Here is a 17,127-nt window from a genome sequence, read left to right on the forward strand (position 1 = left end):
AAAACTTAATTGTCAAGTGAGGCAACTCAGTGCGCAATTTGTCTAACCGTGAAAAGGCAAAGTTGTGCACGCAAAGATTACATAACGCCAATTGTTGGAACACTACGAGTTGAACTCGGTGTTGCAGCATGAAAATGTTTCGCGACGTCTTCGTTCCCCGGAACCAAACCTTCCTTTTCTCAATTCCGACAAGAACAACAGCCATGTCTTTGCAGTCTTTGCGATGCAAAGCGACATATTTGTTCAACAACCTGTACTATTAGTATGTATAGCCACTATACCAATACTTCAAAGTATTATACAACTCTCGCTGGGAAATTGAGATCAACATCTACTTTTCCTGCTCAAGACATTTCTTGAATTTTTGGTCAAGACAACATAGGGCAGTTCAATTAAGCTGCAAGACGGTCTTGCAATAAAGTTTGTTTCAATTAGAACAAGTCTGTCACGTCCGCCAATAGAAGACGCTAATTAAGAAATCCGCAGGTTTTTACGACTTTTTCAATAAAATCCGACAGTAACTTCAAAAAGATAAGTATTGATATTCATTAACCTTTTGAATTCGCTTGTGATTCGGAAGGTTATTAGGGTTTTGATCCTCGATATTCTTATAACTCTTCCTTGAATTTATTATGAACTGCTTTTCTAAAGAACTGAAATTTTCATTGTATTTTCAACCACATACCGCTATAGTTGTATTCAGTGTAATTAAGAGTCAGGGGTTTGAAAAATTCTATTTAAACAAGGGAATTTTTCACAGCAAAGGCCTCAGATACTCAATCAAAGAAATACTTTTTTCTTCCAGTTACAACTAATAAGACCTTGGACTTTTTAACATCCTCAAATTGAAGAGGCGATATAATTTAGGGTGGTTAATAATTAATTTTCAATAACCACAAGTCTACTTAAAGGAAGTTAAACAAAGTTACGGGAAGTGGAAGTGGAGAAGTGAAACGTGTGCTTTACAAATATAAGACGAACTTCCCGTTATGTATAAAACACAAACTCGTTTCTCGTCTGAACAAGAAGTACCAAGACTCTCTAACACGACTCTTTCCTTAGACATACTGCTAATATAGTTATCTTTTCCACCTAGCTTCAGTTAGCTAAAAACTTCCAGTTAAGTTACCTTAATAGTTCCACCTAACAACACAAGCAAATAACGTTCATCTATTGAAAACTGACTCGGAGAGGAATGCAACTAAAAGAAGGCTAATTCAAAACTAGAGTTTTCTTTACTAGTAGCTATGTTAAATGTATCGCTTTGAACAGAAAGCTGTTTATCTTGGATAGGACGCTGTTTAATTAGAAGCAGTAAGTTACTACTCTAGAGATATTTTCGACCCTCCAACAATCTAACCGAAAAGAAACCAGATTCCTTTGCATGCTGCGAGTGAATGGATTCCTACTGCTTGTAGCTTGTACTTGAAAATTGCTCGCTCAACTTGATTAATCCTAAACTCAAATTTTAGACATAGCGGGAGGAACACAAGAAAAGGGAAACAGACAAAGAGTCTCCATGTAGGGCTCTTAAAAGTTTCAATGCGTTTTAACATATGAATGGGACAAGGAAAAGCTTGGAGAACATTGGCGCTCATCAATAATTCGATTGAACACTGATGGGAAAACGTTTTTACAAAAAAAAGTTTGTATTTTTTATCCATCAGAAATTAACTCGATAGGCAGATTTTCAGCTTGACAGCAACTTCAGTATTCATTCAACAAGTATTGGCCACTACTCCGGAATGCATTCGAAACTGGGCGCACTCCAAGAAAGTTCATTTGAGAGGTGAAACAGGAAGAGGATAATGGGAAGTACCTTTGGCTCAAATGACTAAAATGGTGGAAAGGACTATGATGTACTTGAAGAGTTTCAACCATCGCTTATATTCAAGAGTTCCTAATTACTCTTGTTCTAAAATGTATTTTACCAACAACCACTTAGGGCTTATACCGAAAGCAGGTTTCATTGGCGTCATAAACTAGACAATGTTATTAAAACTTGTCAAAAATTTAATTATTGGGCTTCGTTTGAACTTGGCCAACTTCCAAAACAACGAAGAAAATGACAATTTGTTTTTCACAACTGGTTAGTTTTGTCCACTTTCCTTCATTTCATTTTTATTTTATTTCGTTTATTTCACATATTTCCACTGAATATAATAAGTTAGAAAAAATTAAGAACAGATTTCCAAATTGAATGAATTTGCTGTTCGTTTAGTAACAAGTTAATTATGTGCCACGGATATTAATTCTCAGAGCCAAAAACACTCAGTCAGGGTTTAATTTAGCGATGTTGAATATTAACTAGTTGTAGCTCAAAACAAGCAAACAAAGGGTTGAATCACGTCTTATTAGTTAAAAAAAAAATAAACAAAAAAAGTTGAGCTTTTTATATCGTAAAGAAATAACAAAGCTACCAAACAACATAAATGAAAAACGTAGAAATTTAAATATGTAAAAATTTACACAATCATGTGAGGTGCCGGATTTTCAACACTAGGATTGACGGATTTATAATGGTAATTGGACTGAGTGGAGTGCAATTTGGTCTGAAATCATACGCGTGATTTCAAAATCGAACGAGCGTGCAGCGCAAGTTTGATTTGAAACCACATGTATGATTTCAGACCAAAATTGCACGACACAAAGTTCAATTACTACTTTATAACACCCATTTTGAAATCACAGAGTATCATTGTCAATATTAATATTCTATTTTTGTTACTTCATTTCCATTTTGGTGCGCTAAAGAAGGGAAGCCAATCAGATTGCAAGGATCATCAGTGATTTCAAAATGGGTGTAATAAAGGCTACAATATATCCCCGTGATATACACGCCCGGGTACACACGGTACAACGCATAAAGCATTATTTTTTGTTTCGGTTCGTTTGGGTTCCGTGCAAGTGTCTTAAGCGCAAAAAATCCGCGAGTCACGCGAGCGAATTAAGCCCTTAGTCAAACGAGTGTCGTCCTATACGGCCACAAAACCAAGTGGTATTACGCGTGACTGCGAAATGCACGAGCCGTGAATTGGCACCACTTCAAGAAGTGATTCAGCGCGCGTGGAGCGCGATAACCCATCCCAAGTTCCTTTGCCGCCCCCATTGTACAACACCTGAAATCTCGACGGTTATCCTTTTTTCCCGCTAAAGAAATGACACTTGGTCCACGCGCAAGCCCACTCTTATTGGAAAAACTCGTTCTTGTCTTAGAATCTAAAGGTCACTAATGTGTGTCACTAATGCTGTACGCGAGTTGCAAAAACAATGAAGGATAATGACACTCGCAGGAAAGAATGGCTATTCTATCCGCGCACTGGATAATGGCTGTTAGTTCATTGCGCGTAATGGTGTTTCTTGTTTCCAGGCCTTTCATTTATAACAATAAAATTTGCTGTTGTTATTGCTGTTGTTGCCTCCATTCTCCACGACAGTATTACGTGCCTTCCTGTCTATGCGCAATGTTGCCTCCACCTAAGATAGATTGGGATTAGGAGCGCAAACTGGTTGGACGCTTCAATGCGATTACATGTAGTGTCTGATAACAGGCTCGACCAGCTGAATGATAGTTTACATATGGGGATATTTGTGGCGCTATCCCATCATTTATTATTATTATTTATTATTATTATTATTATTATTATTATTATTATTATTATTATTATTGTTATTATTATTATTATTATTTATTATTATTATTATTATTATTATCATCATCATCATCATCATCATCATCTTTGGCGTGGTGTACTCGTTATCACCTATACTTAATTTATACTGAGAAAGTAAGCTGAACTCGTAACCATGAACAACATCATTTTTATCTATAATCGTTGTTAGAGAAAAAGAAAAGATCATTGCTCTTCTCATTATAAATGACTTCCTCTCTCCTATAATTGTGCTGCGTAAGCTGTCATCCTAGCTATTTGCATTTTGATATTGGAAGCTGTATTTCACCTGTCAACTGGGTAATTAACACCTTCATATCAATGCCAGCCACCCGCACGACTCTTTAAAAGTGTCCCGCCGTTTTAGTTAACATAACAGTTTGTCTTTGACTTTGAACGTGCATCAAGTCCATTTTTAAACAGGTGAGGAAAAACATCCTTTGTTCTAACTTTAAGTCATCTTGACGAAAATGTTGTACCAAATCTCTTTGCAAAATCTAGGTTCGATTTGTGGTGTAACTAAACTTTACTACGTTCAAAGGCCTAGAAAAAAATGTGTTATAGGTGCTTTTCATTAGGATTTTGACAGTAATGTCCGTAATGGTTTTTGTGGAGGGAGAAAAACATCAAAATCTAGAAAACAACCTTTGCAGCAGGGAAAAAAGCAACAACATCATCTACCCACACATAACAAATACGGGATTTGAACCCGAGCTGCAGTGCATGTGAGGGGCGATTGTTCAAACCAATACACTGCCCACAGTTCTCCTTAAAAGTACTGTTATACGTCTACCTGTTTTTCCTGAAAATTATAGCAACGCCATTGCGAAACAAGTTGAGAACGAAAACCGCGCGTATGACTTCCCCTTTTGATGTCTTCGTAACTAAAAATTGCGTCACAGGTTGCAGAAAAAGTAGACAAGTTCCTCTACTTTTTCCAACTTTGCGAGATGCGTTGTAAGATGGAGAGAAATTGCCCCTTATAACCTTCCATGCCTTGGAGCTTCATGTGTTTTTTCTCTCGCTCGTGCAATATACAGGCCGGGATCCCGGACCTAGTGGCCAGGTGAAAAAATGGTTGTGTACCAAGTTCAGTGTACCAAGCGTGCAGCATCGCTTTGCCAGAAATATAGGGTGGTTTTGGCACCAAATTAATTGCCGCCTGTCTTATAAGAGTGTATTTTCTTCGAATGAGCCACTTGTTTATTCAAGTGAAGCTGCTTAGTGCGCAATTTGTCTAACCATGGTAGGCAAGTTGTGCACGCAAAGATTACCAATTGTTGGAACACTATGTTTTAAACTCAGTGTTACAGCATGAAAATGTTTCGGGACGTCTTCGTTCCCCGGAACCAAACCTTCCTTTTCTCAGTTTCAACAAGAACAACAGCCATGTCTTTGCAGTCTTTGCGATGCAAAGCGACATATTTGTTCAACAACCTGTACTATTAGTACATATAGCCACTATACCAATGCTTCAAAGTATTATACAACTTGCGTCGGGAAATTGAGATAAACATCTACTTTTCCTGCTCAAGACATCTTGAATTTTCAGGCGTCAAGACAACACAGGGCAGTTCAATTAAGCTGCAAGACGGTCTTGCAATAAAATTTGTTTGAATTAGAACAAGTCCGCGCTAATAGAAGTCGCTGCGCTAAGAAATCCGCAGGTTTTTACGCCTTTTTCAATAAAATCCGACACCCCAGTAACTTCAAAAAGATAAGTATTGATATTCATTAACCTTTTAAATTCGCTTGTGATCCGGAATGGTATTAGGGTTTTGATCCTCGATATTCTTATAACTCTTCCTTGAATTTATCATGAACTGCTTTTCTAAAGAACTCGAATCAGTAAAAACTTGAACATTACGCCAGTTCTGCTGCATTTACCAGTCGCATTTTTTAGTTTCTTCGGCAATTAATTTTTTCACGATGTTTTTGGTGCACCAGTGAAAATTTGCAGAGTTTAGCTGTCAACCATACTGAAGTGGGGCACGTTTTCATTGTATTTTCAACCACATACTGTAATAGTTGTATCCAGTGTAATTAAGAGTCAAGGGTTTGAAAAATTCTATCTAAACAAGGGAATTTTTTCACAGCAAAGGCCTCAGCCAACTTAATTTTAGATACTCAACCCAAGAAATACTTTTTTCTTCTGGAGAGGCGATATAATTTAGGGTGGTCAATAATTAATTTTCAAAAACCACAAGTCCACTTAAAGGAAATTAAACAAAGTTACGGGAAGTGGAGATGTGATACGTGTGCTTTTAATACTAATATAAAAAGGAAATATTACAATTTATTTAAGACGAACTTCCCGTTTTATATAAAGCAGAAACTCGTTTCTCGTCTAAATTCTGCACTAGTACCGTACAGCTCAAAGTCATTGGTCAACAACTCGCAGAACAAGAAATATCAAGACTCTCTAACACGACTCTCCCCTTAGACATACTGCTAAAATAGTTATCTTTTCCACCTAGCTTCAGTTAGCTAAAAACTTCCAGTTAAGTTACCTAATACTTCCACCTAACAACACAAGCAAATAACGTTCATCCATTGAAAACTGACTCGGAGAGGAATGCAACTAAAAGAAGGCTAATTCAAAACTAGAGTTTTCTTTACTAGTGGCTATGTTAAATTTATCGCTTTGAACAGAAAGCTGTTTATCTTTGATAGGACGCTGTTTAATTAAAAGTTGTAAGTTACTACTCTAGAGTCATTCCCGCAATCTAGCCGAAAAAGAAACCGGATTCCTTTGCATGCTGCGAGTGAATGGATTCCTACTGCAGGCTAGTTTTTGTTTGAGTTTGAGATCAACAGCGGAAAAACCTTGACTCGCATTCTTAGCTCCTGGCCGTAAGTGAAACATTAACTTTCTCGAAAAATGTTTCGATTCCCATTAATGTTTGAGAGTTGTGAAGTCAGAACAACTTTCCTCGGTTCAGTAGCTTGTACTGGAAAATTGCTCGCTCAAAATTAATCCTAAACTGGAATTTTAAACATAGCGGGAGAAACACAACAAATGGGAAACAGACAAAGAGTCTCCATGTAGGGCTCTTAAAAGTTTAAATGCGTTTTAACATATGAATGGGACAAGGAAAAGCTTGGAGAACATTGGCGCTCATCAATAATTCGATTGAATACTGATGGAGAAAAAACGTTTGACAAAAATAAGTTCGTATTTCTTTTATTCATCGGGAATTAACTCTACAGGCAGATTTTCAGCTTTGTTATTATAAAAGAAAACTTGACAGCAAATTCAGTATTTATTCAACAAGTATTGGCCATTACTCCGGAATACGCTCGAAACTGGGCGTACTCCAAGAAAATTCATTTGATAGGTTAAACAAGAAGAGGACAAGGGGAAGTACCTATGGCTCAAATGACTAAAATGGTGGAAAGGACTATGATGCACTTGAAGAGTTTCAACCATCGCTTATTTTCAAGAGTTCCTAATCACTCTTGTTCTAAAATGTATTTCACCAACAACCACTTAGCGCTTATACCGACAGCAGGTTTCATTGCCGTCATAAACTAGACAATTTTAATAAAACTTGTCAAAAATTTAATTATTGGGCTGCATTTGAACTTGGCCAACTTCCAAAACACCGAAAAAAATGACAATTTGTTTTTCACAACTGGTTAGTTTTATCCACTTTCCTTCATTTCATTTTTATTTTATTTCGTTTATTTCACATATTTCCACTGAATATAATAAGTTAGAAAAAATTACGAACAGATTTCCAAATTGAATGAATTTGCTGGTGGGTTAGTAACAAGTTGATTACGTGCCACTGATATTAATTCTTAGAGCCGAAAACACTCAGTCAGGGTTTAATTTAGCAATGTTTAATTATTAACTAGTTGTAGCTCAAAACAAGCAAACAAAGGGTTGAATCACGTCTTATTAGTTAAAAAGAAATAAACACAAAAAGTTGAGCTTTTTATATCGTAATGAAATAACAAAGCTACCAAACAACATGAATGAAAAACGTAGAAATTTAAACATGTAAAAATTTACACAATCATGGGAGGTGCCGGATTTTCAACACTAGGATTGATGGATTTAGGCTACAATATATCCCCGTGATATACACGCCCGGGTATACACGGTACAACACATAAGGCATTATTTTTCGTTTCGGTTCGTTTGGGTTTCGTGCGAGTGTCTTAATCGCAGAAAATCCGCGAGTCGCGCGAGCGAATTAAGCCCTGAGTCAAACGAGTGCCGTCCTATACTGCCACAAAACCAAGTGGTATTACGCGTGACTGCGAAATGCACGAGCCGTGAATTGGCACCACTTCAAGAATCCCGTGGCGGCTACCCAAAGGGGAAATCGAGCTGAGTGATTCAGCGCGCGTGGAGCACGATAACCCATCCCAAGCTCCCTTGCCGTCTCCGTTAAAACACCTGAAACTGTCGACGGCTATCTCGTTTTCCCGCCCAAAACTGACACTTGGTCCACGCGCAAGCCCACTCTTATTGGAAAAACTCCTACATGAACTAGAATCTAAAGGTCACTAATCTGTGTCACTGATGTTGTACGTGCGTTGCAAAGACGATGAAGGATAACGACAGCCGCAGGAAAGAATGGCTATTCTATCTGCGCACTGGATGACAGTTCATTGCGCGCAATGGTGTTTCTTGTTTCCTGCAGGCCTTTCATTTATAACAATAAAACTTGCTGTTGTTGTTGTTGTTGCCTCCATTCTCCACGACAGTGTTACGGGCCTTCCTGTCTATGCGCAATGTTGCGTGCACCTAAGATAGGTTACGATTAGGAGCGCAAACTGGTTGGACGCTTCAATGCGATGACATGTAGTGTCTGATAACAGGCTCGACCAGCTTACTGATAGTTTACATATGGGGATATTTGCGGCGCTATCCCATCATTTATTATTATTATTATTATTATTATTATTATTATTATAATTATTATTATTATTATTATTATTATTATTATTATTATTAAATTAAACGACGTCTTTGGCGTGGTTAACTCGTTATCACCTATACTTTATACTGAGAAAGTAAGCTGAACTCGTAACCATGAACAACATCATTTTTATCTATAATCGTTGTTAGAGAAAAAGAAAAGATCATTGCTCTTCTCATTATAAATGACTTCCTCTCTCCTATAATCGTGCTGCGTAGGCTGTCATCCTAGCTATTTGCATTCTGATATTGGAAGCTGTATTCTACCTGTCAACTGGGTAATTAACACCTTCATATCAATGCCAGCCACCCGCACGACTCTTTAAAAGTGTCCCACCGTTTTAGTTAACATAACAGTTTGTCTTTGACTTTGAACGTGCATATGCATCAAGTCCATTTTTAAACAGGTGAGGCAAAACATCCTTTGTTCTAACTTTAAGTCATCTTGACGAAAATGTTGTACCAAATCTCTTTGCAAAATCTAGGTTCGATTTGTGGTGTAACCAATCTTTACGAAGTTCAGAGGCCGAGGAAAAAAATGTGTTATAGGTGCTTTTCATTGGGATTTTGACAGTAATGTCCGTAATGGTTTTTGTGGGGGGAGAAAAACATCAGAATCTAGAGAACAACATTCCCAGCAAGGAAGAAAGCAACAACATCATCTACCCACACATAACAAATACGGGATTCGAACCCGAGCCGCAGCGCAAGTGAGGGGTGATTGTTCACACCACTGCGCTGCCGGCAGTTCTCCTTAAAGTTACATTCCGTTCAGGGGTGTCTCCAGTTTAACGGATGTAGTGCCTCACTTTTATATCACAGATCCCAAAAACTCTACATCGAATTAAAGCTTATAGAAATTGCTATTCAAATATGTCATTGTTTTTTTAAGAAAATGAATTCCCGAGTTTTCCACAAAGTCGAAACGTGAAGGTCCAGATCGTCGTGCTAGAGTTCCAACTCAATGCGATTTTTATATTTTCGAAATTTTTTTTTTCTTTCTCGAGGTCAGGATCCCAAAGGCTAAAAGAAGTGTCGGGGTTTTCCTTAATTCCACTGTGGTCAAAACTTACCGATAATTTTTAAAGCTGCGAGAAAAACATGCGGAGTGAACGCACGGAAACTGATGCTTTCATGCAAGGAAATAATTTTTAGAATTATTGAATTCTCCGACATGGTTTTATTGATTATCAGTTTATCAGCATCTGGATAAATTTGACTGAAATCGGCCAAACCGTTTTTGAGTTGTAACACTTGAAAGTGTCCCATCCAAGCGAAAATTAAAGTTTGAGAAAGTAGAGCTTGAAAAAGTTCTCGCTACACAAACAAGTACCGCCCCGTTCCGCCTTCACGGCAATTTCTCGGCTCCTTTCCAAATTTTTTTTGGTTGAGTTCAAACGAGTGCATAAGATCTTACTGGAGAGTTTATTTCTATGGATGAAATTGAAAATCTAAAAATTTTCTCCCTGAACATACAAGGTAACTTTAAAGGTATTGTTACGCGTCTGGCTGTTTTTCTTGCAACTTATAATATAACGCCATCGCAAAACAAGTTGAGGGCGAAACTGCGCGTGTAACTTGCCCTCTTGAAGTATTCGTAACGAAAAATTGCATTTCAGGTTGCAGAAAAAGTAGACAAGATCCTCTACTTTTCGCAACTTTGCGAGATGCGTTGCAAGTTGGAGAAAAATTGCTCCTTATAACCTTCCATGCCTTACAGATTAATGTGTTTTCCATCTCGCTTGCGCGATGTGGAGACCAATATAAACATCCATGTTGTTTTGAAAGTTACTTTATTTCCATAATACCAGTGTAGACAATGTCTGACATACTTTTCAGCTCCCGCTGGGGAAAATTTTGGCATAAGGATCATAAGGATTCAAACTCGGGTTATTTTTAAAAACAAAAACACGATATATTTAGAGATATTTAGAGGAGTTTTCGAGATATTTAGACATTTTTTGGGATATTTAGACATTTTTTTGAGAATTTCCGGAAAGATATTTAGGCGGTGATATGTGTGTAAAGGCCTATTGTACAAGCAAAGATTGCATAGCGCCCGAGTGTGTTGCAGCATGGAAATGTTTCGGTACGTTTTCGTTTCCCGGAACCAAATCTACCTTTCGCAATTTCCAACAAGAACAACAGCCACGGCTTTATAATTTCGGAATGTAAAGCGACATATTTTTCTAAACTAATTTCTAGTATAGCCTGCATGTATGAATCTAGCAGAAAAAAAATCGATTCTTTTGAATGCTGTGAGTGAACGAATTCCAACTGCCGGCTAGTTTTTGTTTGGGTTTGACGTCAACAAAAACTAGTCAGTGGAAAAACCTTGACTCGAAAGGAAAAAGGTCGATGCTTGCGAAAACGTTATATTTTCCTCTGAGTCAGCTTGGATGTGTATAAAATGCAACGATTCTGTAATGAGCCAAACCACAAGCCGCAGATTAAAAAAGAGAAAGAAAAAGGTCGATGCTTTCGAAAACATTATAATTTCTGTTGAGTCAGCATGGATGTGCAACGATTCTGTTATGTGCAAAACTACAAACCACAAATAAAAAATTGAAAAAGAAAAAGAAAAAAGGTTGATGCTTGCGAGAACATTATATTTACCTTTGAGTCAAAAACAACCACAAGCCAAAAACCGCAATTAAAAAATTCATAGCATGTTAAGTTATATCAATGAGGAAGTTTTAGGATTTCCGTACGCAAGCTGAATGCAAACAATGTTTTGTTTTTAAAGAGTTTAACAACCGAGGAGCTTTATAAAATAGAAGAGATGGACTTTTTTAATTTGAATTACGGACCGCAGGAGCTGTACTCAGAATAAAGTCGAACTGGAAGTTTATCGCGTCTAGTTGTGCTCCCCAGTGAAGAAAAACTATCAAATCCTATTTCCCATTTCATCCCTTCTGCACCCTCTTAATAATACAAAACTACTTACTCAACAAATTAAAAACCGTGGATACATTTGAATGACAATTGAACAAGCTCCAAGACCATTTCGCATATGTTTTATATACAATTTATTTTAGTACAGGATCTCATAAGCACAAATTTAATTTTCGTCTAAAATGGTTAAACACGTGAAGGAAAAGCTTACTTTTACTTCAGTAATTTTTATCAGCAAGTGAGTTTGTTGACACGATTTTCGTTCAAAATTAACCCGAATTCCAAAATTTTAAACATAGCGGGAGAAATACGAGAAACGAAACAGGAAAAAAAAAAAAAAAGACGTACTCCACGTAGGGGTCTTAACAAATTTGAATGCGTTTTTACGACATGCATGGGACAAGCTTGGAGAACATTGGGGCTCATCAATAATTCGATTGAACGGCAGGTGGAAAAAACTTTCGACAGAAAATAAGTTTGTATTTTTTTATTCCGCAGAAATTAACTCTATAGGCAGGTTTTCAGCTTTGTTATTATCACAGAAAACTTATAGCAAATTCAGTATTCGTTCAACAAGAAGCTGTAGACAGTTTGTGCTCGAGGCGCTTTAACGTTGGGACTTGGACTTTGTAGTTAGGTTCTAGCAAAAGGCGAAAAGCGGCCAGGTGATGGCAATTCGCTCTCGGGTATGATATCTTAGTACGACAGCATTGTTAGTTAAAGACGTACGCTTATTCAGTATAACTGGATAGGCTTCCCCATAAGTAAAAATGACAACGCTTTCTCGTTTTTCCGCCAAAATAACACTTGGTTCACACGCCCACTCTAATTGGAAAAACTTGTTCTCCTACTAGAATGTAAGGGTCACTAAGGTGTCCACTCTTAATAATGCTGTACGCGCGTTGCAAAAATAATTAAGGAAAATAGCAGGACGCAGTAAAGAGTGGCCATTCTATCTGCGCACTGGATAATGGCTGTAAGCTCATTGTGCGCAATGGTGTATCTTTTTTCCAGGCCTTTTATTTATCGATCAATCGACGAAACGGTGATAACAAGCGGACGGTTTTCATAATCCCTACTGAATAAAACGATAGGAAATTTGAGAAAATTTGTGACACAAATTAATATCACCTTTGTTGATGTTTCGATTGTAGGTTTTCTTTTGCCGACGAGTCATATACAATGGCCGCGTTTACACCAATTATCCTCGCGATCTTTCTGACTGGCCTGGTTCACAAAGCCTCAACTGCTGAGCAGTGCAATGGACCCCGTCAGCTGCCAATATCCGGCAAGAAGTTACAGGGACACACTTATAACAAGCGCTATGCACCATCTGGTCATGCTGAATGTCTGTTCGTATGCAGAGAAGAAGACGTCTGTCAAAGTTTTAACTTCGTGGTTTCAGAGAGTGTGTGTGAATGGAACAACCGCACGAAGGAAGCGAGTCCAGAGAATTTTGTTAAGGACTCTGATCGATATTATGTCAAGCTCGATGTCAGAAGAGGTATGAGTTACAGTTATGTTTAGATGTTTTTTTCTTTTTTGTTTCAATAATAACCGCGATTTCATCCGCAGACTTAAATATTCGAGCCACCTTATACAGCATAACAAACAGCACCACAGGAAAGTACTGATCAGTAGCTGTCATTCGAATGGTCACACTTTAGGATTTCATCCATTGACTCAAAAGTTAGAACCACCTTAGCTTGTACAGCATAATAAACAGCACCACAAGAAAGTACTGCTCAGTAGCTTTCATTTCAATGGTCACACTCTGGGATTTCATCCATTGACTCAAAAGTTAGAACCATCTTAGCTTGTATAGCATAATAAACAGCACCACAGGAAAGTACTGCTCAGTAGCTTTCATTTGAATGGTCACACTTTAGGATTTCATCCACAGACTCACAAGTAAGGACACTTTCATAACAAAACAAACAGCACCACAGCTAAGTATATTGCTACTCAGCATGAGCTAACTTTGTTAAATGGCTTCATCTTCACAGTTCCTCTCGGCTCCATCTCTAAGCTGCCGGCCAAGTCTTGCAAAGAAATAAAAGCGAATGAAGGAGGGCAAGCTGTCAGTGGCAAATACTGGTTCTACTCCATCATACCAGGAACGAATGTCCTCGCTCACTGTAACATGACAACCGAAGGTGTGTAAAAGACTGGTCACAGATATGTTTTTATAAGATAACTGGGCTGTTGGGTGGGTACAGTGAGTGCAAAGCGTGCGTGAATGACAGTCATATATTTGAACTGCGAATGAAAGAATTTATGAGTGAATGACCATATCGCAGTTGTATACGCAACTTAAGCAGCTGCAAAATAACAAAGGCTGAAAATACTTTAGGCTTGAAAGGGATTCGAACCCATGACCTCTGCAATACCGATACATTTCTCTATCAACTAAGCTATCAAGCCAACTGGGAGCCAACTGGCCATTTTGAGAAAACGTACTATTCGAGTATTATACCTGAAGAAATGAAGAGATGAAAGTGGAATGTATGAAATTCATATATTTGAACTGTGGATAAAAGAATTAATAAATGAGACAATCGCAGTTACTGATTTCCGAACTAAACTGCGATCGTAGCTCATTTATTACTACTAATAATGGACTGTGTCTTATTAATCAACAAGAGAAAGTTGCTTTCATTCTTCTATGAGGTTAAAAGAACGAAATCCTGTAAACAGACTATAAGAGAAAAGAAAAAACATGTAACAAGTTCCCCAAAATCGTCCTGTGTTTTCTTTTAGCACAAAGCTTCAAAAAAGCCTGGCAAATTTGTTTCTTTGTTTATTGTGTAGAAACCTAAAGACTAACCAGTTTCTGTTACTATTGTGTTTCCTCAGACATTGATGAATGTAGCGCTTCTCCTGCAGTTTGTCACGCCAAAGCCAACTGTGTTAACAACATCGGTGCCTATGTTTGTACGTGCAAACCCGGTTTTGCTGGAAAAACTTGCAGCGGTAAGGAATATTTGATTTCTTTTCCTTGTGGTAACTGTTAGGTTGTTTACATCCGGACTGAACATTGTCTACTTTGATTTGTGTTAGGTTGGATTAAATTTGGTGAATTAAGATGATGTCAGAGCAGCTTTCAAATTGAGTTTCGAAGTAATTTCGCGTTTGCTTTTGTTTTGTTTTACTGCGCTTTTGTTTTTGCGCTCTACCAATGTGTGTTTTAGTTCACACTCACTGCTCTGTGTTTCAGATGTGAATGAATGTACTTCCGGCTCGCATGGTTGCCATGCTGACGCCGACTGCACAAACACCCCGGGATCCTACAGCTGCGCCTGTAAGTCAAACTACATTGGGGACGGGAGAAGTTGCCTACACAACCGTAAGTGTTGTGTCTAATTAGTCTTCCTTTCTCAAAATAAGCTCGTGTAATTTATTCTTAAAAACCACAGGGAACCATTGGATGGCGCAGTTTTGATTGGCCTAGCAGCCGTGGGTATGAGACGCCATTGTACCATTCGTCAGAAATAGTGACCATTAAATTGTCTTTTGGTCTTCACTGCAGAAATCACATAAGCAAGATCTAGGAATATTTCTTGTTCTTGTTTTTATTTATAAAACAATTATTCCCGAGTTGCGCCGGTTTGCTGGACTCGGCGCTACACACCTCGTGAAAGGGTGAAACACTTTGTGCTTTGTCATTGCCTTTGATATTTCCTTCTTAACGACCACCGAAACTGTCGGTGGTAGGCCTTTTCTGAACATTAACGCCTCATTGCAAGTCAATAAGACTTTTGACAAAACCTGGTTGCCTACCGGAGAAAGAATCAGAGGCGCACAATGCCAAAGCCTTGGTAAAGCGGGGGGAGTGGGGTACTTCCCTACATAAGCTATTTAACAAATCGACGACAGTTTTGCAGTGAAACCACAGCGTGAACCTTTTGACTTAAGCTGGAATTTTGCGAGTTGCGATGAAGCTGTTTTGCGACTCACTGTGGTGAGTTCATGAAGAAAAGTGCGGTAAGGAGTGAGTTAACAAGGATTTTTAAACATGAAACTTAATTTGCCCTAGTATGACTTGCCGGGAAAATTATTGGGGTACTGGTTTTCAACAATTAACTACTTATATGTATAAGAAAAAAAGGAAGAAACACTTACGTAGTTCTCACGTAGACGGCAAACGCGAAAGCCTGTTTTCACGCAGAAACGGCAACCGGCAAACGCGAAAAACGGCGGGAAAATCGTGGTCACGTGGCCATTTTTGACGTTCGCGTTGCACGTATACGCGATGCTAAAGCTCTCTAATAACGTGGAAAAGGACGAGCAGAATTAAGAAAGCGCGCGTGTTACATCTGTCATCAGTTTTATTGTCTGTACTCTTATAGACAATAGCTATGAGCCAATCAGCGCGCCGGAATTTGGACAGTTATTGTAAAAATAAGTATGTACGACTGAAGATGGGTACGGATTTTAACCATTTTGGCTAAAAGTCTAAAACTGAAACGGATAAAGATTCTAGGGACCAAGACGCGGTTTCATAAAACATCTTAAATTACTGGAAGTTTTGTGCAACCGAGTTCTCTGCTCCGAAGGATTTCTCGAGTGCTACATTGGATCACTTGACTGAATGTGGTTTACTGAGTAGGGGGAAGTCTTTGGAAGACAACCAATGACTGCAGAAAACTCTCACTTATCTTTAATAAGATGCTTTATGCAACCGGACCCAGCTCTGAACAACAGATTGATATAAACACTTTTTCTTTCAGTGCTTGGAATAAAATTGTCACTGTAATTGTTGCTTAATTTTTTTTTTATCCAGGTGGCCTTAGCTCATCCTCCATCCTTGGCTACTACTCCGACTGGAAATACAAGTATCAGTTGCTCTTTTATTTAAACCCAGTGCTTCAGAGTTCATCCAGTAGTAGGTTTGTGTTATGCTGGCGGGCTTCTTCGCATGGTTGGGCGTCCTCGTATTTCCATAGCTACTGTGATGGAAGGGGACCTACTGTTACTATCATCAGAGTCGGCAGTTACATATTTGGCGGATATACACATGCGTCTTGGACTAGTGGTAAGTATGATTGTCTAGCACATGTGGTGCTCTATAGTTTATTAACCTGTTGTATCCAGGGAGAGTCAACTACCTTAGGTTGATGAGCAGTTAAAGAGTGAACAAACTTGTTTTTGCTGTAACTAGTAGGGGTTTGTGCTCATACACAAATCATCGTATTATAGCTCTTTTTAGGCCATGCACAAATGTAATGCCTTCATTACATCTTCCTCAGAAAAAAAAAAAAAAGGAAAACATTAAGCCACATGTAAACAATTCTGGCATAAAATAAGCCTTGGGAAAATTGTATCTCAAACCGAGCCTGAACTGTTGTGGCTTTAAGGAACTGGAGCGAGACGGTTAGACTGTTTGGAGCTAATAACAAAAGCAAAAAGACTGAGGAGAGAAGGCGAGGGAACCCAGCCTGCTCTCCTCAGTCTCTTCTCGTATTATCCCGCTCGCCTTTAAAACACAAACTCAATTCTCTTTACATTGGCATACATCCATCTCTTTTTATACGTGCTGTTTTCTTAAAAATGTTTTTATATCATTTGAGGGCGTCACGTGCCATCCCACAAAACTGCGTAACTAACAAGTACCATCAAAATGCGTTT

At 38.3% G+C, this 17,127-nt stretch overlaps 1 protein-coding gene and 1 long non-coding RNA gene across 3 annotated transcripts in view; one reads left to right on the forward strand and one right to left on the reverse strand.

The window, feature by feature from the left end:
* Positions 1-17,127, reverse strand: part of LOC146481867 (uncharacterized) — an 86,059-nt gene that overhangs the window by 61,223 nt on the left and 7,709 nt on the right. The window lies entirely within an intron of this gene.
* The window catches only part of LOC146481869 (uncharacterized), a 52,285-nt gene that overhangs the window by 29,027 nt on the left and 6,131 nt on the right, over positions 1-17,127 (forward strand). For both annotated transcript variants that reach the window (XM_085107914.1, XM_085107913.1), the window contains exons 2-6: positions 12,654-13,003; positions 13,506-13,655; positions 14,356-14,472; positions 14,717-14,845; positions 16,283-16,534. In XM_085107914.1, the coding sequence (XP_084964040.1) occupies positions 12,682-13,003; positions 13,506-13,655; positions 14,356-14,472; positions 14,717-14,845; positions 16,283-16,534 (970 nt within the window). In that variant the 5' untranslated portion in view covers positions 12,654-12,681. The remainder of the gene's footprint in view (positions 1-12,653; positions 13,004-13,505; positions 13,656-14,355; positions 14,473-14,716; positions 14,846-16,282; positions 16,535-17,127) is intronic.

This window comes from Pavona decussata, unplaced genomic scaffold (assembly GCF_977016875.1).
Source record: "Pavona decussata unplaced genomic scaffold, jaPavDecu1.1 SCAFFOLD_48, whole genome shotgun sequence".
In the NCBI taxonomy this organism is placed as follows: Eukaryota; Metazoa; Cnidaria; class Anthozoa; order Scleractinia; family Agariciidae; genus Pavona; species Pavona decussata.